The 26244-nt window shown below is 43.5% G+C and overlaps 1 protein-coding gene across 7 annotated transcripts in view; it reads right to left on the bottom strand.

Moving 5' to 3' along the window:
• VAV3 (vav guanine nucleotide exchange factor 3) overlaps positions 1–26244 on the bottom strand; it is a 387336-nt gene that overhangs the window by 321287 nt on the left and 39805 nt on the right. The window contains exon 1 of one of the 7 annotated variants that reach the window (XM_031680280.2): positions 15486–15980. The exons of the other annotated variants lie outside the window; for them this stretch is intronic. Within the exon in view, the coding sequence (XP_031536140.2) occupies positions 15486–15689 (204 nt within the window). The 5' untranslated portion in view covers positions 15690–15980. Of the gene's footprint in view, positions 1–15485; positions 15981–26244 lie in introns of those variants that run through there. 7 annotated transcript variants of the gene reach the window in all.

The raw sequence follows: 26244 nt of genomic DNA, 5'->3' as shown, positions 1-26244 counted from the left end.
CTGTCCCATGAAAGGATTAGATGGGGTGGAGACAAAGAATCTCGCACTATTACAAGGTGCCTATTATGTCCCCAGTGCTGTGCTAGATATTCTGCCCATCAGGGTTCACTGGTTCCCCACACCACTCTGCAGGAAGAATTCTATTTCCCAAGCAAGAAAACTAAGACAGTGAGAGATGAAAGGACTTGCCCACAGTCATTCAGCCAGCGGGGTATGATTTGAACCCAGGTCTGTCTGATGCTAAAGTCCATAATTTTTCAATGTACCATGCTGCCTTCCACTGCAACATGACCGGCAGAATTACATTTTTTGCATTCTGTGATTAAAATGAAAGACGCAGTAACATCTGGCATTCTTGTCCAACCAAATTAAGGCTGTTAGGGATTCATTAAATAGTCACTCAATAGCCATTCACAGGAGTACTTTGTGCTGTGAGCTAGGAACAAAGTTGAACAAACGGTGCCATATTTCATGGGACTCACAATCCAGGAGAAATAACATGTTCTGGTGTCACCATTACTGAATATCTATATTCTTGGGAATCGGAGACACAATGTGTTATCAGGTTTGAAACAGGAAAACCTCAGCTCTCTTAGGAACTGAGTGATGCTGGATGGCTAAGTTTCTGGATAGCCGAGAATTTACTCTCTTAAGTATCGTTATCTTTGACTTCACAATTTTTATTATTTAATCATTTCTCAACACTTGGTCAATTCTCCCAGGATATCCTGAGCTCTAAAGTCTGAGATCTTGGATTCACTGCTCCCACTGATTTCCCAGTACTGTTAAATCTGATGCATGGATGGATGGATGGATGGATGGGAGAGAATAAGATCTTTATAATAAATAACTTACATGGGAAATTCTGAACTCAAGCACTTTGTACACTTTGTTTGTTTGTTTGTACTTAAGGAATAACATGATTTAAACTTCTCATGAGGACCTGGGTCATTCCTAGCATTCTGTTAAGAGAAAAATAATGTGCTATGATTCAGGAAACCAAGGAACCTTGAGCAAATCGTTGAACATATTAGGGGCCTTAGACTGCTCTTTTTCAACATTTTTTCTTTCCTTTTTCTGTTTTGTTTTGGTTTGGGGGCTTTTTTTCCTTACACATCAGACACCAGGTCTCCCCCCCCCAACGCCCCACTTAACAGAAGCCCTGGGGGCTGAACCCAGGACCTTGTGCGCACCAAGCACTCGTTCTACCACTGAGCTCCACCCCCACTCCCTAGATGCTCATTTGTTAAAATGAAGGCGCTGAGCTAGAATTATTTCTGAGGCCTTATCCTCCAGCTCCATAATCGTGTACTCTTTGAACAACAGAATCAGTTACTATAATGGTCGATTCAACCATCCTTCCCCAGAGCCTTGCGCAGTATGTGAATTAGTTTGGCTGCACTCCCCAGGGCCCAAGACTAACACGGTTTTCTAGTTCTTGAGTCCATGATTTAGTTTTTAACTATTGCCAACTTAATAGTTCAGCTCTCCCTCTTTCTTATTTTAACTTGCAACCTGAACCTGTAACGGCCTTGATCGAAACAAAGAAACAAACAAACAAGACAGGCTTAATGAAAAGGAATGGAACCTCTACTTATTGAGTACCTTCCAAGTGCCAAATAAAATATGCATTACTTCAATTAACTTAATCCTTACAACACTACAAATAGGTATTATCTCTATTTAATTAATAAATGTGACAACCCAAGATCAGAGTTGTTAAGTTGCCCAAGCTTATAAGTGGCACAGCTAGGACTCAAAGCCAGGTGGATGGATCCCAGGCCCACGTGCTTTCTACTACACAAGACTGCGTATCAGAACAGGGAGTAAATTGAAAGTCCCCAGGTTTGAAGTCAGAATCTAGGAACTCTCTAATGGTTACATACATTAAGTTTAGCTTATTGTATTTATGTGGAGTTTAAGAAACTCATTTTAGCTCTTCTTCTATAGGATATAAGGACTTTTTAATTATTTTTATGTATTTATGTATTTATTTTTTACTTAGCTTATTTTATATAAAACCCAGGAGAACTTTAGGTAGCAATCAAACGAGGAAGGATGCCAAACAGCTCAGTGTTGGCTGGATAGGTAGGAAATTAATTTATATGTATCATTAAAACCAGTGAATCATTTATTAAACAGTAAAGGGGAAAAATTAGATCCTTTACCAAATTTCATTACTTTTCTCTTAACTAAGGTCATTAAATAGAACTAAATATTCAAAAAGAATGAGAACTCAGTACAGATTTAACTACCAGGGATGCTGCATAAATGCTCTCAAGAGCTCAGCTTCACATTTTAGAATCTACGGGGATGAAATGGATAAACAGCAATTATGTCACATTCTTTCCATAAACAGTGTCTCTGAAAGCACCCAAATCTTTCACGTTGGTGCTCTGAGCTCTGGAAATCTCAGCTCCTGCTTCCCTCTCACTGCGGATGAAAGGCTATATTCTACTGAATCCTCAAGTACAGTTAATGGGCAAGGGTGACATTCTGTTTCCAAGTACTCTGTCATCATAAATAATCTGAAGTCAAGCACTTCTTGTGTGGCTGACCGTGAACTAAGCTTATTAACTGTCTTTAGTCAACAAATGCTTCTCATATTTGAAGGCCAAATGCCAGGGAAGGTAATAATCTGCCGAATGTACACTTTGGAGTACCAATAAGCGATGAATTATTCGAGATCCACTGTCCCTTGTCAGGCACCGCATATATGATTAAGCGAAAGCTGCACTAATTAAATGTTAACATAATATGTTTTTTTAAAAGGGCTTGCTAAAATAAGCAGATGCTGTGAGCTGAGCTCCTTGCAAGGGGGTACGTGCAGCCTCAGTTCTGCTGGGAACTGATGAAGGTGACCCGAGAGCCTCTGGTTTGCCGGCGGAGGTGCACTTAAGTACACCGCTGGGCTCCGCAGACCATAAACCAGAAACAGGACTGCTACTGGGCAGGATCAAACTTCTCACAGTCAGAGTTTTCATAACACCTGGTCTCCTCTGGTATTTTCATTGAGTAAATGTTCCCTTCAAGACACAAAACCCTCTCTTGGGAGTCAGAAGGCGAAAAAGAAAATGCACAAATCTAACTTGTAAAGTTTGGAACAGTCTCTCCTTCTTACAGTAGTAACAGTGGTCACCATCAACGGGGAGTGGATGAGATGGACTGAGGCAAGTCCAAACTCAGGAGGATGGAAGGCGGCGGGGAGAGAGGGGTAATGAGAAGGACCAAGTGAACTTGCGGGGACTCGGGGGGAGTCGGGAGCTCAGAGGGTCTGGCTTTAGGGGCTGCAGTCTGACCGAGGGAATGAGAGGACGCCAAGAGGACAGGAAGCCTCGCAACAAGATGAGAAAGCAGCGTCAGGCTGCAGCGAAGCTGGGCGGTAAAAACAGGCTGGTGTGCTGGCTCCGAGAGCTCTCTTCTGCTCAAATGCAAGAATGGGAAAGCCAGTAGGGAAGGGAGTGCCAGGGCTGAGTGACTGGCCCATCTGAGGTCACAGAAGGTGAAGGGGACTCGGGGTGGAAGTGGGAGACCGCACTGCAGGTCCAGGCAGGGCTCAGGTGTAGACAGCCAAGGACACAAGGGCCAGAGGAGACGTCCAGCTAAAGAGCAGGGGGAGGACAACGGGCCCAACAGGTGTGAGCGACGGGGCGGCGGCAAGGCGGGAGCTGAGAGGGAGAGCGCGCGGGCCTCCACCTCTCAGGCTGTACTTGAAGGCCCATCAAGCAGTTAACTCTCCCTTCACAGTCCCTGCTCCCTCAGCTTTTAAGATATCCAAAGAACAGACCACCCTCTGATGCCCCAGGCCACACACCTGACAGATGTACCATCTTCACCACCAAACGCCAATACTATAGCCCTCTTCCAGTACTAATGCTATTAAGGTATTTCACCAGTGCTCAGAGTAACTGTCTTGTTGGGGACGTCACTGAGGTCTGGATGTCTCTGCACGTCCTTCGTCTCACACACACTCTCCCCACCCAGTTTTCTTTCACAAACCTTCTTCCTCTCTAGTAACCACTCTTGTCTATCCTCTTCCTGGTCGCGGCTCTCTCACCCAGCTGCGTGCACTCCTGCAAGGGCCTGTAACATCCAACGACATGTTTCCTTTCTGCATGCTTGCAAAAGCCTCACTCCAAGGTCAAATCTGCTTTCTCCCCAGCCCCCCAAAGCAGAAACTTCACACTATTCACCCTATGCCTTCAGTGCCCTGCACACAGGAGGAGGCCCCAGACAAACGTCTATGGAAAGGAGAGAAATACCTTGAGCCAGGCACACACACAATCCATTCTGTGACAATGTCATCCCGTGCACATCAGCAAAATGAACAATGCATCCAAAAAAGCATCACCCATCTACGAAGCATCTGTCATGCCCATCAGCCTAACTCACGTCTCCCTTCCCATCCCCCTGTGTATAAGGGCATGTCTGAGGTAAAATCCACGCTGTACAGACCAAAAGCAATACAGGGTCAGAGTTCTACTCATCTTTGAATCCTTAGAATCTACTACAGACAAACTGATAATGTGATTAATCAATCAACTCATACGCACACATTCCCATGAAAACAGAACCACAGAAAGCAGAAAAGCTACAAAATTACCAAAAAGCAAACAATCCACAAACTAGACACTCAGACTCTAAAATAACTGAAAACTGGTTTCATTATTTTAGATGTTTCTATTTTAAATGCAGTAAATTTCAGTGCAAAATAATACAATGTCACTTTACATGTGCAGAGCAGGCTGTGCTCTCTCCAAGCCTGTCCCCAGTCATTTGCTCAGGTAATTCACCACTTCTCAGCTGGGCTTGGTGGCAGGCATGGGAAACGTCACTGAATCTGGTGCTGGGACAACTGGACTCAAGTCCTGTCTTTACCACTTCCTGTCCATGTGACCTTGAGGAAAGTCCTTTAGCCAGTGCACATCTCATTCTCCTCCTCTGGAGAGCAGAGATAAGATCTCGTTCTTCCTGCCTCTCAGACTTAAAGGAACAAGGAGGTGGCGGGGAGGAGGAAGGAAATAAAATCTTGCTGAATACCTACTGTGCCCAGGCATTTTACATACATTATTTAATTCTCACCACATCCTGCAAAGTCGGCTTTACTATTTCTGGCCTATTTTATGAGGAAACTGAGACTCAACAAGTAAAGCAGCAATTCTATGATATGACCTTGGGAACGTTAAGGGCCAGAGCTGGGATTCAAATATTTCTGCCTTGTCCCAAAGCTCTCTTCGTGAAACGCAATGCCTTCTAAGTGTGATTTAAATACGTGCAAGAAATGTAGCTGCTTTTGGGCACATTACCATATATGTAAGTATTTGCTATCACTGCCGTGAGTGTGGAAGGCAGAGACAAAGAGAAGCAGGTATCTGCTAAGGTCACATGTCAGAGACCGAGCTGGGAATGGAACCTGGGTCTCCTGACTCCTGGCCTTAAGTCTTTTCATTGACCACACTGCCCCGCACCCCCAGGAAAAGGCTCCTGACATTAGCGGGCACAGAGGCATGATGCTTGTTTATTCAGACCAGCTGTTACAGATCTATTTTAAGACAGGCACTTTGAAAATCATGGAAGGTGAGTATCAAGTGTCCCATTAAATATTCCATATTAATTGACCCTTTAGAGAACTCCCATGTGAGTAGCATATCCTGCCAGCTTCCTGTTAAGCAAGCTGCTCAGAAGCTGACTACACTTCTTGCAACACAGATTTTGAAAGTGCATTCAGATAGCAGCACAAAATACAATTTAAAACAGTTTCCCATGAAACTCAAAAGGAGCTACTTCTTGGCTGCTCATGGATCTGTCCTTTAAATGCGCAAGCCCAGGGAAAGGCAGGACATAAATTTGTGGCTGTCCTTCATACCATGCAGGGTCTGTGTTGACAGGGAAAAGAAAAGAGTAGGGTAATGTTCCAAACAACAGCTAACAATAGATGTCTGAACTTACAAAGAGAATGGTTATAACACAGGAAAAAAAAGAGAGAATTATTGGAAAGCATTCAAATTAAATTACTTGAAATTATTTAAAGCAATGGTGTTCCTGCTGCCCAGGGAAACGTAAGCAGTCCTGACCCTGCCCAAGAGCTGCGCATGAAACCACGTGCTCCGGACCAAGTGTCACGAGGCACAGTGTTCAAAGGCCAAAAAGGAGCCACCACACTCACTTGCTCCTTTCCTCTCGTTAACCCTCCTCAGTTTTTCCATCTGCTTTGACTTCCTTTTTCCATCGTGTATCTGTCAAAAGTCTATCTGCCACTTTACACTGATTCGTGTGAGTGTATAAATGGGTATAAAACCATCCCATTGATACACTCAATACCCTAAACCAAAATTATGACTCCATATCCAACTTAGTATGGAGGTGCTATTGACAGCCACGCAACTTCACAGCAATGCCACGCGAGCAAAATACAGTGAAAAAAAGAAAAAGTCCTCACATTCACATTCAGATGTGCCAACAGCCTTGCTGATGGGAACTCAGTTTACTTCAAATGGGCTCGTTCTAAGCTTGCCTCCACCACAAACTACTCGTTAGTACAAGCTACTAACTCCTCTTGGCCTTGCAGAGCATCACGGGGAGAAGCAGCAGCGCATCTCAAGCATCTCAAGGGGCCGTGACGATGAGATGAGATGATGCAAGGAAGGTGTTACCACGCTGCCTCGCCTGTTTCTGCAGAGGCAGCAGCAGGAACCATAGTGAAAGCAGTTAACATTATTGAGTATTTGTTCCATGCCAATCACAAGGCCAATTAGTTCATTTAGTCCTCACAACCACTCTAGGAGGTAGGTTCAATTATTATTTTTGAGATGAGGAAGTTGAAGGACAGACAGGTTCAGTCACTTCCTGAAAGTCATTCAGGTGCTAAGGAGCAGAGTAATGTTATTTGCTATTATTAGCAATGCCACTTAATGAACAGATGTTTGGGGGTTTTAATGTGCTTAGCACACCTTATTAAATTTTATGTAAGTATGTCTGACAAGGTAGTAAACAAAGAGTTTTCATTTTCAATCCATCAAGAAGTTTAATTAATGCCTATCTATGTATGCATGTTACACATGAGTCCCTATGTCAATTTCCAGAGACGGATATAAATTCAAGTCTATGGCAGCCTCAAGCAGGTCACAGCCTGGAAAGGAGACAGATAAGAGGAAGGTTGCAAAACAGTGCAAAGATGCACTCCACCCACGTACTCTATCCAGGGTGAAACAAAGTAGCACGCAATCACATCATCAGCCACACCTGCGGGAGGAGTTGGGCAGTCCTCACTGCAAAGGTGACTCTTGAACCAAATCTTCATTCAGACAAATGAAAAGGGGCATTTTAAGCAGAGAAATGGGCATATGCAATAGCACAGAGACATTTAATAGCATAGTTCATTTGAGAAGCCACAAAAAGGTTAAGAGCACAGTTGGAAAGAGCTTTGAGACATGAAGCAGGACCAGACCATGGGCTCCTGAATGCTTACTAAGGAGCCTGGATTTTATCCCATGGTCCATAGGGAACCATTCAACAGTTATAAAGAGTTTAGACTAACCACCTGCCCCAGTAGTTCAGCTCAAGCTTTAGGAGTCCTTAGTCACTCTGCATCACAGCCAGTGTTCATCAGCAAGTCTTTGTGGCTCAACCTTGAAACTATATCCTGAATTAAATGAGAGAAATAGCAGCACGTGTGCGTGCAACCAAATGATCCAGGAGAGAACGGATGATGCAGGGAAGCACAGGGATGCAGGGAAGGTGGAACTGGCCTTTGCTAGGAGCACTGATGGTTCACCCACAGAACAGGAGAGAAAGCACCATCTCCAGGCAAGACGCAGGAAGGTGGGAGCCTGAGGAAGCTCTCCTCTGTCTCTGTTTTCTCAATGGAAGAGGAAGCAAGATCACCAGTTGAGTGGAAGGATGGAGATGGAGGTTCGAGAAGAAAAGGTACCAGATAGGCATCTGGGAGAGTCAGAAACTGAATGGTCTAGGGCAGTTCTCAAACTAACTGGTCTCAGCACCGCTTTACACTCTTAAAGAAATAATTATCAAGACTCCTCAGCAGCTTTTATTTATGGGGGTTATAGCTATCAACATTTAACATGCTGGGATTCCAAACTGGGATTCCAACTGAGAAATCTTTAAAACATCCACGAGCACATAATCACAGCGATGACACAAGCAGCATCATGTAGCTTTTGGGAGACTCAGCCATACACTTGTGAGAAAAGGCAGATAATGTCTTAATATTATTATAAAAAGAGTGCTTGAACTTAGGGAACCCCTGAAAGCATTTTAGGAACTACCAGAAATCCTCAGATCCTTGTTTAAGAAGCTCTGGTCTAGAGAAAGGTCATCATATGGCTGGGTAGCCCAGATGCTCACCTTAGAGTAGGGATCGTGAACTGAAAGCGAGAACAGGCAGGGGATATAGATTTTCCTTCACCAGGTTCAACAGCTGAGTTGCAGGCAGGGAATAAGTAGAAAGCTGGATTTAACCAGGGTTGTATTTTATGCGAATGAGTATCACCAAGCAAGAGAAGCTAAGGAAGTAAGTTTACTGGCTATGGTAATTAAGCTGAGTAGGAAGGAAGTGAAGGCAAGAAGGCAGTGAAGAGGTGGTGGGCCCAGGAGTTCAAAAGATTGCTGAGTTTTCGGTATGAGTAGAATAATCCAGAAAGGAAGGGTTAGTAAGAGAGTAGGATGCTGGAAACAGAATCCGGAAGGTAACTGGTAATAACTGCAAACTCAACATCCAAAAGTGAGCGTGCTCCCTCTCCCTCTGAAATCTGCGCCTCCTCATCAGCCAGGCCTGAAACTGGGGCTCGTCCTAGACACTCTCCACTCTCCCTGCATCTAAGAGGTCCCAACGTCTTGCTCATTACAACTCTTCGCCATCTCTGATCTTTTCCGTTCCTCTCTATCCCTCCACTCCCACCCCTTGTCTGGCCTCACACCCACTGGCCTCATCCCCTTCCAACCAAACTTGAGCAGGAGTCTCTCTCGTGCCCAGCTCTGCCCCGTCCAGTTCATCCTTCCCTTTGCAGTGAGGGAAATTCTACCGTGAATTCTGATCACGTGGTCCTCATCCCTCCATCCATGAAGTGACTGTCACCAGAGAGGTGGGGCATAAAACATGCAGACACAGGGTGTCAACATGAACGTGGGGTCCATTAGGGGATGAGAAGAGGCAACTCCACAATGTCATGAGATCATACAGGGACGAGGATACGAAAAAAGGCAACAAAGGAGAAAACCCTAAAATTCTTAAGGAATGTTTAGAAAACGAGAAGCCAGCAAAGGAAGCTGAGAAGGAAAATAAAAGGTACAAGAGAACCAGGAGAGTGTAGTGTGGTGAGAGTTAAGTTTCAGGAGGAAAGGAAGTCACTAATATGAACTGCCACTGAGAGTTTAAGAAAAATAATTTAAAAGGGTCTGCTGTATTTGAAAATTAGGAAATCAGTGGTGATCTATATTGGATCAACCCTATTTGCATTACAAACATGATATAATTTTCCTCATCTTAAAAAAAAAAAAAAAGGCACTTTCTCATTTTCGTCACCCTCACAGCCATGGGACTGTACCTCACCAATAAAAGTTCCAGCACTTCAGTCCTTTAGCCCAGGCTCCGATTCCTAGAGAGCCCAGGTTAAGCCATCAAGTATGCAGACAGAACAAGTGCTTAGGATGCCTGACCTACTTCACATGAAAAGATCTTGATTGGTGTCAAGTTTAAAATTATGCCGGCCAAGAGAATAATCCAACAAATGGCAAAGAGGTTGCTGACTTCTGAGAAGACAGACTAAATAATGACATTATTCTGAGCTGAGTGGCTAAAAATGTCACCAGCACATCATTCTTTTTAGGAAAATGATGGCTCTTTTTTTTTTTCTTTAAATCTCTTCAGTATAACCCAAAAATCCTCACACAGCACTGCCTTGCAGGGGTTGGGGGGCAGGGGCAGTGAGGAAGGAATGCAGACATGCATTTGGAAAGCATACCTTAATGTTAAGACTAATATAATCTTAGTTTTTAAACAATTTACAATTATGTATAGCAGAAATAAAGTTTTCTTTAAGTAGTAACAGTAATAAAAACCCAACTGCATGTTAGTAGCTTGGAAGGAAATCCTGGGGACAAAACTGGTGTACTCTTTGACAAATGCTGTATCACCAACACTTGGTGCTCAGCGGAAAATATTATGTGAAAAAAAGAAAGTGGAAATCAGTGGCTGACTTGAAATGGTATTTAGTGGAGTAGCAACTGGAATGAAAAGAAGTTTTAGGAAAACATTAAAATAAAGATAGTTCACTTATACGTTCTTATATACATATATTTTTTCCAGAGGTACACATATATACAAGTGTGCCATATGGTAAAAAATCTATCTAAATGTAAAAAAGCTATCATAGGTATCAAGTAAAAATTCTATATGATAGGAAAAGAACCGTCGATCTCTTTTCCCTTACTAGCCACTATCCCATTTATCTGCTCTCTCTACAGCCAAATGACCCCAAACGCACGTCTGTACTCGTGGTCCAGATCCTCTCCTATTCACTCTTCTTCTTCAGTAGAGTGTTTGCCCATCACACACCAAATCGGTCTTTGTCAAGGTCACCAAAGAACTTTACATTGTTTAATACAATATTCTATCTTCAATACGTCTTTCACATGAACAGTAGCATTGACATGTCTGACCACTCCTCCTAGAAACACTTTATTCACCTGGTTTGCTAGAACTGCATTGCGGGCTTCCCTCCTACCCTGGGGGCCATGCCCTCCCAACTCCTGTACAGGTTCTCGTCTCTCTACCCTTGACACAGGGCCAGGCCCCACGGCTCACGCCTCCAACCTGTCCTTTCTACACTACTCCCAATGTGATGTCATCCAGTGCTGTGATTTTAAATACCACCTATACCCTGAAGACTGAACTTCACAGCAACATCTCCAACTCCTCCAGCTGCCTGCTCAGCACCTAGATGTCCGCTGGGCATTTCAGGCAGCACTTTCCCCAGATCACCCCTGCCCTCTCCCTTCCCCCCTGTCCTTCCCCCAGCAGCCCCCTTCTCCCTACCACCTCCACCCTCCCCAAAGCTCTTCTTCCTCCAGCCTTCTCCATCTCAGCAAATGGCAACTCCATCATTCCAATTCCTCAGGCCAAAGATCCTGGAGTCATTCTTAGCTCCCCTCTTCTTTTCTTACCCATAATCTGATTCCATCAGCAAACCCCTTCTGGCTCTACCTTCAAAACACACCCAGAGTTGGATTCTTTCTCACCACCCACCCTGCTATCACTCCTGCCAGAGCCGCCACCGTCACTTGCCCGAATAACTGCGTTGGCCTGACCACTTCCATCCTCGCTGCTCTGTTCTCAACACATGGCCGGAGTAACCCTGTTGGAAGGTAAATCAGGTCACCGGATTCCTATTTCACTCAGGGTGAAAGTCAGAGTCCTTACGTGGCCCACAAATCCTAAAACTCTGGCTCCCGTTCTCCCTCTGACCTCATCCCTACCGCTCTTTCCCACACTCACTCTCCTCCAGCGCGCTGGCCTGCCTGCTGTTCCTCCAGTTTGCCCGCCATTTAATTACCTCCAGACCTTTGCACCTGATGTCCCCTCTGCCAGGAATATTCTTTCAAACATCCACATTCCCTGCTCAATGTCACCTCCTCAGAGAAGCCTTTCATGAGTACCTTCTATAAAATCAAACTGCACTTCACTCTAGTCCTTTACCAAGGTTCAGAGCCCATCACATGATATAACCATGTATTTTACTTACTGTCCTCCACCCTCAACTAAAACAAAAGTCCTTTTAGGGTAGGGACTTTCTAGAGTTTATTTACTGCCCTAAGCCAGAGTCTCAAACAGTGCTTGGCACATAGTAGGAACAAATATTTGTTGAAGGAATCCTTAAAACCTGGATAATAAGAAAATTCAAAGTTTACCTACACTGTACATAGTGGTCAATAAATTCATCAGCAAATGTATTATTCCCATCCTAAGACACAATATAAAGCAAAGTTTTAAATTACAAAATAGTAATTTCATTGATGACAGAGGTATGGTTGGTTGTCGGCTTTTACCTGTGATACCTCCTTAACCACCAAAAGTCACATAGAGCCCCCAGGCCGCTGTCTCCCACACGGCACCCCCGGCGGAGCTTCTCTTCCAGAATCATCTGTGCGCCTGGTATCCCAGCCAGAACACTGTTCTGGATGCAGAACTAAAATGCCTACTGAGTGCATGCAGAGACCAGATTTCAGGGATTGTGTGGATTCCCATGGATCACCTGGATTTTATTTAATTTTTATTCTTTATACAAGGAACATGTTAAATGTGTAAGTAAATGTGATTAATGACTATCACTTGAATAAAAAACAAACCTTAATCAAAGTTCAAAAAAAACCAAAAAGGACTTATTTTGAACTGAAGAAGATTGTCCTCCTACCAACAGAGCAAGACCCAAAAAAGGCTAATGTCCACAGCCAAAAAGAACACTTACTAAGTAAGAGAACTGGGATCCCATTTATAATTTTATTTAGAAGGACAATTAATTAAGACTCCAAGATTCAAACCTATAATTGTTTAATTATTTGCAGGGTTACTACGTTTTAACACAAACAAGGCAGAAGGCTAACAAAGAGAATGGGAAGAAATTACACTCATTGGAGATAAAGTCTTATCAAAAGAGGCTACTCATTTTATAGCCTCTTTCTGCAAAATTGAAAACAAGCAACAAAGCAAGATATCGATATACTAAAATTTCTCTGGTCAGCATCTGTTTATAATAGTCTCTCAAATACCACAAAACTGACGTGAGAGCCTCCAGTTACTTCCTGGCTTAGAAGGTCAGGTGCTATAAGGAAATCGTTTACTTCAAATTAGTATCGTCAACAGGACCTAAGTCAGGTGGGCAGAATGACTCTGAGACATGGCAAAAGCCGCAAGTCCTCATAATGACAGGTCAAAATTCTGAAGGTAAAGTCAGCTGGCACATGGCAAGGTGAGTTACTCGGTTATTCGCCACACAGTATGAACTGAGCTGCTGGCGCAGGGGAAGCAGAACCAGAAGCAGCCAGAACCTTCACCAGGAAAGATATGAGTGTTAGAGGAAGACATAGACGTCAGCCCAAAGGAATCTGTAGCCTCGCAACTGTTTTAAAATTTTGATTGTAACCTGTTACTCAATGTGACAATAGTAGGGGAAAAAATGTTTTAAGTAATTTTGCTAATAGTGAACATCTGTTAAGTGCACAGTACCTGCTGGGCACTGTAGGCAGGTGAAATATGTCACTGGACTATTTAATGAAACCATTTACTAAGCCTCATTTAAGCATTTAAGGACAACCTGTATCATACAAACTCACCTGTCTAGCACTCAGCTATTCAGCAACCTTCTCTCTCTGCAGTGTGGCCAAGAATCAAGAAGGGAGCAAAAAGACACCACCATATTCAGACACTAGCCTTCCAGGGTTCACTTTTGGGAGAAGTTGGGGACATTACTCTCTCATAGGACATTACTGGGAAAAAATACACTGAATTTGAAACAAGAAAACTCAGGGTTAGAACCCAAAAGCACAACCACCTAAGGTCATTCAGGTGTTTAGCTCATTATAACCTGGTGGCTTATCTGATAGAAGAGTGTAATAAGGTGTAATGATTCCTTTAGGGCAGGGATCCTGGGGTGTTCAGCGTAGTACCCTCAACAGGCAACAGAGTTCTTAGAGCAGCATACATGCTCAGTTTTCACTGACGATCCTCAGCCATAAAAAAGATTAAGTTACATTAGATATTAGATACACTCTACAAGGAGAAGAAAGAGCAAAAACACATTTGAAAAGACCTTCATCCACTGATAACATTCAAGTAAAGGTTAGAAGGTTGAAAGAGGAGATCTCAGCTGTCCAGAATACTTGATTATTGAGAATAACTTAATGCACCACCTCCCCTACGCTGACCACCACCCAGTGTTCCAAGCAAGTGAAGTCTCAGGAAATGTGCACAGTTAAGGTATTCCCTGCTGGTGGGCAAAGGCATCCTAACCCATGCAGCCTCCTGAGGCTATAAGCCAGGTAGAAAATGGGAATCAGATTGGATAACCAACTTCAGCTCCCTAGAACACTCTGTTCAGTGCAGCAGCTCCCACCTATTAGGAAATGTCTGCTAAACCCTTCAACAGGATATCCTGAATTGGGACAACTCTTACGGGGTACACAGAGTTCGCAATCACCACCCAGGATTACAGGAGAGTATGAAAACCATATCGTTTTCACCACTTACAAGCCTGTTCCTTCTTGGGGGCTGGAAACCACCAGGTTGAAGGCAGAGAGGCAAGGGATGTAGAATCTGAGGTGCAGAGGAGCCCTGATGAAATACTGACATCAAGAAGAAGAGAGGAATGTGCGTCTCCAACCTTAAATACATAATTATGACATTACATAAAGTTGGTTCCGCTGTAAAAGGCACTGTTCTGGTCACTAAGTAGCTGAGGCTCTGTTATCATTCAGGAGGAGTGCCGCAGTGTGTTGTGGAGGGGACTGTCTCGTCTCCCTTTTAAGCTAAAAGTGGTTTTTTACACTGTGAAAGAGAAAACAGATGTGCTGAAATGTGTTTTAACTGCTTTCCGCATGAAAACTTTCTGACGAGACCAAGAAACTACCGTTCCACTGAGCTGTGACTTTTGAGTTTACTCTAGGGTGCACACAGCCTTCCAGAATTGCACTGTTTTTCAGCCCTCGAAGAGACACCTCCAGGACAGGCTCCAGCCACAGGAGCCAAGCGTGCACCACAGCACCTGAGCAAGCACTGAATGAAGGAAAGCGGAATCTGGAACGAAACTTCGTTTCCTGTCGCTGCTGAGAGAGGCTGGCCTGCCTCCTTCTCACATGGCTTAAGACGAGCTGTAAACACAGCCCTGTAGCGTGCCAGCTGGCCACGGACTCAGGGGGCTTTCAGGGGCAGCCGCTGGGGTGTGCTCCCTTTTCCTGCCTTTGACCGGTGTCATTCCTGTACAGATAACGGTACCGGAACGGCCTCCACTTCCTAGAGTCCTCATTTATGTCATGGTTCCTCTTTCGAGAAAACATGGGGAAGAAACGCCAAGCAAAAGAACCGACTGAAGGCAAAATCACGCCCATCAGCTCCTTTCATTCCTCTCCACCGTTGTTATAAAAGCTGGATCAAATTCCTTTCGTTGCCTCCCCTACCACGACCCCTACACACACCCAAGTAGATTAAGGACACCGTAAGACAGCTTGTTTTTTCCCGCCTCACAGAAAGCCTGCAAGAAATCCTCACCATCTCAGGACGCAGGGCTCTAGCATGCTAACGAGCTAAAACCATCTCAAGCCAAGGTACAAGAGGCCAAACTTACCCCCAAAGCAGAAGGCTGCGAGGCCGGGCAAGCTGAGCGCACCTAGATGTTTGCATTTACACAAAGAAATTAGCCGGCTGATTTATGGGAGACGCCGGCTGGAGGCGGAGGAGCCCGCGCCGGCCTCCTTACCTGGGACATCTGCGGCCTCAGGTTGATCTCCTTCAGGTTGATGGAGTGTGCACGGAGGTTGTTGAGCAGCTGGCAGAGCAGGACTCCATCGCGGAGGGTCTGAGCCAGGTCGAACACCTGCGCCGAGTCCCAGGTCACCCGGTGGTTGGCGGGCAGCACCTTGCAGTGAATGAGCCACTGCGCGCACTGCTTCCAAGGCTCCATGCCCGACGGCTCCGGGACGCTGCCGGGCCGGGGCAGGCGGCAAGGATGCGGCTGCCGCCGCCGCCGCCGCCGCCGCGGTTCCTCCGCCCCACCGACGCCCGCCGGGGCCGGCCCCTTCCCTGCGAGGGTGCGACGGCGCGAGGGAGAGGGCGCCGCGGCGGGAGTATCGGGAGCCCCGCGCGGGGCTCGGCTCCGGTCCCAGCCCGGGTCCGCCGCCGCCCGGCCGCCGCTGCAGCGAGTCCGCGCGCTCTCTGTGCGCCCCGGCCGGCTCGGCGGCGGCGGCGGCGGCCGCGCACAGGCTTCCGACTCGCGAGCCCGGCGCCGGGCGACTGAGCATGCCCAGCGCGCCGGCCCGTCCCGCTGCCGTCTGCGAGTCCCCAGAGGCGCGGGTGGGAGAGCGCGCGCCGCCCTAGCCCGGGGTCGGCGGCCTGGGCGGGGAGGGGAGGGGTGGGGAGAGACGCGGTGGGATCCCAGCGCCCCCGCCCACCCCGAGCCCTCAGGTCGGCGGAGCTCACGCAACCCCAGGCATCCGGAAATCTTCTCTCGGGACGCCTTCCCGATTTGGGGACAGAGTGGCTGAACAATGTAACTCAGCGGGGGTTCCTATTAGGACCCCCCTAAACGGCGAGTGCAATTTTTAAAGGGTCTCGGAGGAACGAAGGATTAATTGAGGCATCCGAACTTCCCAGAGAAAGGGGGAGGGGAGGCACAGAGCATCTTGAGAACACAGAAGCTGAAAGTTTTCGAGATCATTACCGCCTCACCCCTTCCATCCCCTACATTCTCCTCTTACAGGTAATTCCTGTTTCTCCAAGTTAGTTGGTCCTAAAGATGTTTTAGCACCTTAAAAGTGTGTGTGTGGAGACGCCTGCAGAAACTCGCCTCCCACCCCGAGCTTATTTCGACGCGAGCTGTTTTTCACTTAGAGATGGTCTCCCTCTCCCCTCTCACGCTCAGAACTGGTCGGCGTCGCAGTCTGGCTCATTTGCTGACCGCACAAAAACCTGCGGGAGACAAATAGGCCTGCGAAACGCCCACGGAGTCCCGGCGGCCACACTGCGCATGCGCTGGCGACGCGAGCCTGGGTTAGAGAGCAATTAACGTTAGTCCTCAGTTGCACGGGTTGGGCTAAGCTTTGGGACCCTCTGTGAAAGTTGGAACTTGATCTCAGAACTGCAGTGCTGGCTGAGCAGCATATTCGCGTTTCTTAAATCTTCTGGGGACTGCTGACTCTGCCCCTTTTACTCCCACTGCCCCTCAAAACCAAAAATTGTGTTTAAATTATTTATGGCAAGATATTACCATATTAAACTCTTGCTCTTCTGTGAAATGTCCTGGGTCACCATTTCGAGATGTATTCTTTTATATTTTGAAAATAAAAATAAAATGTAAAGTCAGTTGACAGGATTTTAGATAATTTTTTATTTTACTATTACATTCCTGTAGCTCAAATTTTATATTACGAGCCATATTAATTTTATAAGCAGGCCAAAATGGTATTTTTTAAAGTGTATCTGATCTGTTAAGGACAGGGACTGCAAGCCTTTTCCACTAGTCTGTGGCAAGCATATCACAATGTGTACACTGAGCGTTAAACAATAAATCAGTCTGAGGATTTCCTTTCCTCACACACATCCTTCCCCAGCAACTTCCTCTCGTGTTCAAACCAGATTGCATCAATGGCACAATGTTTCCTAACCTTTAATTTCAGCAAATAAATCATATTAGGTTTTATATGTCATCTTTAGAAATAAAATCCAACACATCTGAATCACCGTGTAATACAAGGATAAAGAGAAATTTAATTAGTAAAAGGAAGAAATAGTTAACAAAAATATAAATTTTGTTTCCGATAGCATCAAATCACCCTTGTGTGTGGTAGAACACTTATGAAAAAGTATATAGATAATACATACTATATCAGGAGGCAGAACTGAGTTTAGAGTCTGACCACTGCTAATTTCTAGCAACATAAACCTGGGAGAATGGTCTAATTCTTCTAACCTTCAGTTTCCACATTTGTTGAATAGGAAAAATAATCCTCACCTCAGTGTTGTCATCGGGATCAAATGATACAATCCCTTCCATTTCAAAATGTAGTCTATGTACCAAGAGCATCACTCAGGAGCTTGTTACAAATGTAGACTCTTGGGCCCTCCCCTAGACCAACTGAATCAGAACTTACATTTTTACAAGATCCCCAGGGGACATATATTTACATTAAAGTCTGAGAAGCCCTGTATAATGCATAGTGTGTGGTGCCTAACAGGTAGTGAGAGCTCAATAAACATTAACATAGCTTTTAGTTTACAAAAAGGCAACAATGACCAAATAAATTCGATTTAACCTTTTGCAATTCATATATAGTGCATACATGACATATGTTACATATATATAAAATATGACTTCAAAACATATTACCTCTCTGTTGGGAAAACTGGACAGCTGCATGTAAATCAGTGAAGTTAGAACACTCCCTTCCACCATACACAAAAATCAACTCTAAATGGCTTAAAGACTTAAACGTAAGACAAGCCACTATAAACCTCCTGGAAGAAAACAGACAAAACATTCTCTGATGTAAATCTTAACAATGTTCTCCTAGGGCACTCTGGCAAGATAATAGAAATAAAAGCAAAAATAATCAATGGGACCTAATTAAACTTATAAGCTTGTGCACAGCAAAGGAAACTAGAAACAAAATGAAAAGACAACCTGTGGAGTGGGAAAAAGTATTTGCAAATGATGGGACTGACAAGGGCTTAATCTCCATAATATACAAACAGCTCATACAACTCAATAATAAAAAAATAAACAATGCAGTGGGGGAGGGTATAGCTCAGTGGTAGAGCAAATGCTTAGCATGCAGGAGGTCATGGGTTCAATCCCTAGTACCTCCATTAAATAAATAAACCTAATTACCTCCCCCCACCAAAAATAAAAAATAAAAAGCAAACAACCCAATCAAAAAATGGGCAGAAAACCTAAACAAACATTTCTCCAGTGAAGACATACAAGTGTCCAATAGGCACATGAAAAAAATGCTCAAAATCACTCATTATCAAAGGAATGCAAATCAAAACTATAATGAGGTATCACCTCACCTGGGCAGAAGGGCCATCATTAAAATGGCCACAAACGATAAATGCTGGAAAAGGTGTGGAGAAAAGGGAACCCTCCTACACTGTTGGTGGGAATGTAGCTTGGTGCAGCCATTATGGAAGACAGTATGGAGAGTCCTTAAAAAACTAAAAATAGACTTACCATACATTCCAATAATCTGACTTCTGGGCATATATCTGGAGAAAACTATAATTTGAGAAGATACATGCACCCTAATGTTCATAGCAGCACTATATACAATAGCCAGGACATGGAAACAAACTAAATGTCCATCAAAAGATGACTGGATAAAGAAGATGTGGTGTATATATAATAGACTACTACTCAGCCATCAAAAAGAATGAAATAACGTCATTTGCAGCAACATGGATGGACCTAGAGATTATCCTACTAAGTGAAGTAAATCAAACAAAGACAAATATCACATGATATCACTTATATGTGGAATATAAAATATAATACAAATTAACTTATTTACAAAACAGAAATAGACTCACAGACATTGAAAACAAACTTATGGTTATCAGGGGGTATAAATTAGGAGTTTGGGATTAGCAGATACACACATTACTATAAATAAAATAGATACATAACAAGTTCATACAGTATAGCACAGGGAACTATATTCAAATCTTGCATTAACCTATAATGAAAAAGAATATGTATATATATATGTATGACTGCACAGTACACCAGAAATTAACACAATATTGTAAACTGACTATGCTTTGATTAAAACAAAAAATTACCTTTCAAATACAGTTAAGCCAAGAGCAGGGCAAGAGGAAAACACACGGAAGGCCTAGAAGAGAATGAGGCTGGTGGAAGCGCAGGGCCTTCAAGTAACAAGGAGCCCAGTGGAAAAGGTAAGCCATGTGGAAGTCCTTAGTGTCAGAAATCGGGATGAGAACAAATATGGCAATGGGCTTTTTGAGCTGTCAGCTGCAGTCCTTTCCTTTAAATCCTTACTAACTGACAAGAATGATGAGCTGAGTGATGAGGGACTCTGTCTGTGGCACGTCAGCCATGGGCCCCAACGTTCCAGTGAAGGCCATCTTTTCACAGGTGACGTGGCCCCACAGCCCTGTAGGCCTGCAGGAGCACCTGACTGAGGCACATCCACGCTCTACCATTTACTGAATGCCATGCCCTCTGTTGGCCACTTTACATACATTATCTGTGAGTTAGAGGAATCCCCTCCCCCCACCCCCTATCAAAGATAAACAACCAAGATCAAAGGCATTAATCTAATACCTTGCTCCTGATTACAAAGCTCAGTAAGAGCCTGCATCTTATTGGCCTCCACAGCTATGCTGTTTCTGCTCAAAGCTGCTCCTCAATGTTCTAATTACCTTAGTAAGTTTAATTACTGTCTGAAATGTGTTTCTCCCCGCTAGACCGAAACACCTTGAAGGCAGGAGTGATAACTTACTCATCTTCAGATTCCCAGAATCAATCTCAGTACTTGGTGCACAAGCACTCAATAAACATTAGTTGAGTAAGTGAATAAATGAATAAACGAATGAGCTATGTTGCCTCTTTTTTTCTCTCTCAGCTCTCTCTTCCTGGTAGTTGGAAGAGATTAGGAAGCAATCACACCGGTGTTGGTTTCACCAGGTATCAGGGCCGTAGGAAGGGAAGGTCTGCTCCTTCCTGTGTGTCTCATTAACCTTTCTGCGCCCTCCAGCATCCAGGCGCCCTCTGCTTCTCTATTGCGTGGCTCTGCAGTTTGGATCTCTGTCTCAGCTCTACACTCTAGTACCTTGAGCTGCAGGAAAGACACAATAATAAATGATGGATAGCACACGGTAGGGCTTTTCCATGTTCAAAATTACACCATCATCAGAAAAGTAAGAATTAGAGAATTCACTAGGTTATGCATCAGTGCTACTGTCTCAGACGACTGAAGTAAAGCAGGTGAGAGTCGTGTAAGTAAACTCACTGCTTGCTACAAGGTGTTGCCCCCCAATCCTTATTTTTTCTTCTTATCCTTTCAACTCCTAACTTCGGAAAAGCACTAAGATCTATCTGCCACCAAATATTCAGAAGCCCAAATTTATTATTCCTTATTTCTTTCCTATTTTATGACACAAAAGAAGTACATCATTTTGAAGCGTATTGAAGATAAATCAGTTTAGGAAAGAATTTTAAGTGCAAAAACATAAATACTGTATACTGCAAACAGAAATCCAGCCTCCCTGTCTCTTAGGTTAATTTTCTTCAACTACAATCAAATGTTTGGTTTCGCATAAATATTAGGGATGCAGGCTTTAAGTTTCTAGTAATTTGATACTATTTTTAAAATAAACACCAGAAAGCCACCATGAAGATAGGATGAGAATAGAGTGGGATTTCTATAACCATCATTCGTTTAATAAATGCTCCCGAATCATTTTAATTTAAAGATTTTTAGGTACAGCTGAGCAGGACCTTGCTGGGCTCTCGGGATTTTTTTTTTTCTCTCCTGACATGTTTAAGTCCTGATAATAAGAACAGCAACAATGACAATAATGGCCCTTACTCAAAATGTCACTTAGCATCTAACAAAAGAAATTTACTCGAGATAATTGATGACACAGATAGCTTCCAAAGAAGCTGCATAAAAAGAAGCATAAAAACTGGACTGTAAATCTTTGTGTTACAAGGGATGGACTAATAAGCTAATGTGCAAATAAATGAAAATACAATTGTTACCCCTTTCTCTGTGGGGGATTCATACACACACACACACACAATGAAACTCCAAAGGTTTAATTCACCAAGTTAATTGCACCTCACTGGCTTCCCAGAGTCTGGTTCATATTAAATATGCTGCACCCCCTGAAGCTCTGGTTAGACATTAGTCCATTATCAAACATCAAACATCAGCTGTGACTCACGTACGCATTATGTTTTAAAGATGACTGAGAAGCTCGAAGTTACAGGGAAAAGCTAAATAGCTATGTATTCCTGGGAGCAACTAAGGGCCTTCAACTAATTTATGAAACATTTAAATTTCATTTGCATGTTGGTATAAGCAAATTGTCAGAGAGCTCTTCATGCTGTGACGGTGAATATTAAAATCCAAAGTAAGGAAACTTTTGTGGGAAGTCCTTGGTGCTCCTGTTTCCACAAAATTCTATGCGTTTCGCAATCATTACACTAAGTTACTTGTAAAATAATGATTTCTTTTAAGTGTCTTACACCACCACTACCACCATTTTCCCTGCACCCCTACAGTGACCCTCCTGTGAGCTCCTTGGGAACAGAGATTGTATCTGATTCATGTCACATCTCCAATGTCTAGCACCTAATAGGGGATGGAGGGAGGGAGGGATGGAGGAGTGGAGGAGGGAGGAGTGGAGGAGGGAAGGGTGGAGGAGGGAGGGATGGAGGGATGGATAAATGAGATGAGGAGGATGCAAACCATACAATGATAGTAATGCCAGGAGAGGAGAGCAGCAAGGCTAAAGTTCCAATTACCATTGCCACATTTCACCCAGATTTATTCCTGCTACCAACAATGTTCTTGGGAAAATAAAGCAATTCTTCAGGACCAATTGGCTTTATCTGTGGGAAGACAATACAGGAGTACTAAGAAGCCAGCTGATTTTTGTTTAAATTTTCTTTAAAAATTGAGATCCATTATCACACAATTAGAAACCCCCTGGAAAAGGTAACACAGTTAAATTCTTACTTCACACCTGAGATCAGACAAGGACAGCAACAGCCATTACTTATTGAGCTCTTACCACGAGCACTGACACCTAGCTATGGAACTTTCCAGTTTTGATTCTCGGTCACCTGAGGTGAGTATTGTTATTTACCTCACTTTATAGATGAGGAAACGAAGACCAAGAAAGCTCAACTATCCTTCCTAAACTCAAGCAGCCAGCAAGTAGCAGGACCAGCACTGGAGCCCAAGTGTCCTAATGGCAAAATCCAAACCAGAGCCACACATCTACCCATGATGCCATTCTGCCTCCCAGGAGAGCTACACAGAGCCGTTCCCGCCGAGACGGCTTTATCCACAGCCAACTCTAAATGCTCCACACCTGTGCAAGCTCATGACTGAAGCACAGTTTTAATATTCCCATCAATGAAATTCCCCCTACTGTTATTCAACCATCAGGAAAAGAATCTAAGTCTGTTTGGTAAAGTAATGTTGTTTTAATTCTTTAGTTTTATTCTTAAATATTCCATTAAATTTTTTTTTTAATTTTAAGCATTCCGTTTAATCTTTTCTGGTATAACCCTTTTGTTTTCTTTTGTTGTGTTGTGTTACGTTTCAATGTGATACGAATTTTTGAAATGCTGTGCTTTAAAAAACCTGTGGGTATCATTTTTGATCATCAGACTCATTAGGACAACACAGGAATGGTTTAATAAAAAGTTTAGCCAGCTTTTCTGGGGACTGATGCGAGAATGCCAAACAGCACTGAAATGGAAACATAATGTGCCTTATTAACCCCCGCATGTGCACACACAGACATTTTCACATTCACGTATTTTGGTAGATTGTTTAGGTTCCATTTTGTAATTGTGGCATTAGGTTACCTGTAAAATCATAAACTGGTTTTTATCGCGGACACAAACACAAAAGGGAGGCTCACTGGCAGCACTAAGAGAACATCGTATCCGTTGAAACACAATAATTATTTCTCTTTCAAATTGCTTGCTTTGTTGCTGGCTGTAACTTGTAAGTTTTTCTTACAGAAATTTCCTAGATTTAGGAAATTAACTCATTTGTTCTGTTAGCTTTGTTTTCTCCCCTCACTGACCCCTTTCAGCAACTAAAATTTAGGGCTGTTTAGATCAGAGTATAGCATTAAGGTGGAAGAAAGAAAGAAGTGTCTACAGAGAGTGGCCCAGAGAGGATAGTAATGATTCAGATTATTTTAAAAGAAGAGGATGAAATTGGTAGGTCTGAAGAAAATAGGATAATTACTTTTTATATATTTTAAATGTCATCACAATATCGGAGGAATGATCATCCCCCCCCAAAAATGGGAAATTATTGTCCATTATAAAAACAAACAAAACCCTGCCAATATGTTAAATCTGATTTACCTACTGCATTTAAAAAATATTTAGCACTTTCTAAGTGCAAAAACACTCTTCTGACTTTTACATGAGGTTACAGAACAAAAGTAACACAGGGTTCCATACTAAATCTCTGTGAAAATTAACACTACACAACAAAGATTTGCAAGATGGCATAAAGACTCCAGATTTTTCTGTGTGGTGGTGTTTTTATAGTTCATGTTAACTGCTTACAGTGGCTGAAACTAGAGGAAATTTAAGAACAGGTACCTAGCTAGAAGGATTGCCAGATCATCCAAGCACAGAATACCTTTTTCTTGAGGTCTGCCTCAGGCCTCGAAGACTGGCCAGCTAAATGAAGTCTATTGTCTTCTAGAATCCTGAGATTTCCACATTCATGACCCTTTCCCTCTGTTGCCTTAATCACCCTAAATGTCAGGAACCAGGAATAACTTTCCAGGTGCCCTCCCCTGGGCCCCAAAATGTTATCGCTGATACAATTCAATGAAGCAAAAAGAGTTGGTGGCGTTAATTAAAAACTCCAAAGTGTTGAAAATCCTGAGTAATCTAGGTAATTCACAGCAAAACCCCATCATCTTAGATCATCACTAATCACCCCAGCTACCCTGCTTGAGCACCCAATGGTTCAGCTTTCTCACAACACAATGGGAGAGGGTCTGCTGCGGGCGGGGCCGCAGGGGAGAACAGGTGATCAATACCAGCACGAAGGCTGCGGTCACCCAGCCTCTCTCCATCACACTGATGGGGAATTGAGTTACTTGAATCAAAGTGAATGAGATTTTGCTGCTGGCCGGCTATCAGTGCCTTTCGTTTTGATCTGTCCCTTATTTGAAAGTGCCTGGAAGCTGTGACCGCCTGGCAGAAATTTCTCTTTAGAGCTGCTTGCTGTGATCTACATGTGGATGGTGGGTAACTGTGGCCCCACACCTCCACTGAAGCTACCAGTTCAATTTATAGGAAGAGGAAAAGGAGACAGATTCTGCTGACCCAAAGCCGGTGGGTCTCTGGCACTGGCATGAGGATGAGCAGAGAGGGCTTTCCTCACCATCACATCTGGTTCAGACATTTTATAGCAGCTATCTGCCTAATGATTGCTTTTTCATTTTCATTACCTCTCTCACATTCAGAGATTAAAAGTTCTTTTGTAATGCCTGTAAGAGTATAAATGAAAGTGGCAACAGTTTCTTTATAGATTAAAAAGCACTTCTCATCTCTAAAGAGCCAAAAACTAGTGTCACTGAAGAAAAGACTCATATATCTTTTACATAATAATCTAATCATTTTTGAAGTCAGCTTTGCCCTTTTTTACTTCTCTGCATTTAAAGATAGAGGTAATATTTTGCTATTTGGGAAAACAGATTCAAAGAAGACATGGGTTTAAAGATACTCTTTCTGATCTGTGTTTCCATCCAGATTTGCTACCCCAAATTTCTCCGTAATATTCTCAGACTCTGTGGATAAACCGGAGAAAATTCAAGTCCTGAATTCCACTTTTTAAAGGATCTTTCAGGAATGAGCTAAGCAATGGTCAATTTGCAGCTGGATTAAAAACTAAGCTGGCATCTCATTCAAGTTACGCGCTGTGGCAAATGAGAGCAGCTGTTAAATTTACGTGTTGCCGGTGGACTCAGTTCCCACATCGGCCGTGACAGTCTTGCTAGGCTCCACGGGCACAGAATGTGGCTCTTGCCTAAACCAGATCTGTAGCCAGTGCACATGATGAAGGGGAGGGAGGGTTCAGCTAGGCTGAAGCATCTCGCTCTGCCTACATCAGACTCTCAAAAGCGCAGGAAAAGGCTGCCTCCTCAGGAAGTCCCTCCCTGATAATGAGTGACAACCTCATCTTTGCCCACCACCACCACCACTCACCCATCCCCACTGGTGTCATTTCTGCCTTGTCTTACAGTTATTTCTATTGGTCTGAAGAGAAGTCCTTAAGGAAACAGTGTCCAGTTCATCTGGGAATTCTCAGGAGTTCACTAAATAGTTACCGAATGAACAAGTGAATGAGTGGTCTCAGACCTGTTACTATAGACATACTACCTCTAGTCCTAAGCTACAGAAAGTTTTCATATTATCTCAAGGTTCCTGTGTATATTTAACCTTCTGTTGCCTAGATTTTTACACTACTGAAACCGTTTTCTCTAAAGAATTTGGAGAAGAGTACAAGAAGCAGTCAAGGAGGAGTGAAGTGAAGGTTTAGGTGGTACTGGTGACTGAAGGTAGAGGACAAATACAACTCAGAAATGACATGATCCATTCAATTAAAAAATTAAATTATTCCAAAAGAGCTAAAGAAGATAAAACATCTAGCACAATCGTGGTGTTAAATGTTATCTATTTAGTTATTAATAAGCAATTACTATAAACAAAGGTATCATTAAAATAA

This window comes from Vicugna pacos, chromosome 9, assembly GCF_048564905.1.
Source record: "Vicugna pacos chromosome 9, VicPac4, whole genome shotgun sequence".
NCBI lineage: Eukaryota > Metazoa > Chordata > Mammalia > Artiodactyla > Camelidae > Vicugna > Vicugna pacos.
The sequence above is the reverse complement of the archived record's forward strand: the minus strand, read 5'-3'. Positions and strand labels throughout refer to the sequence as shown.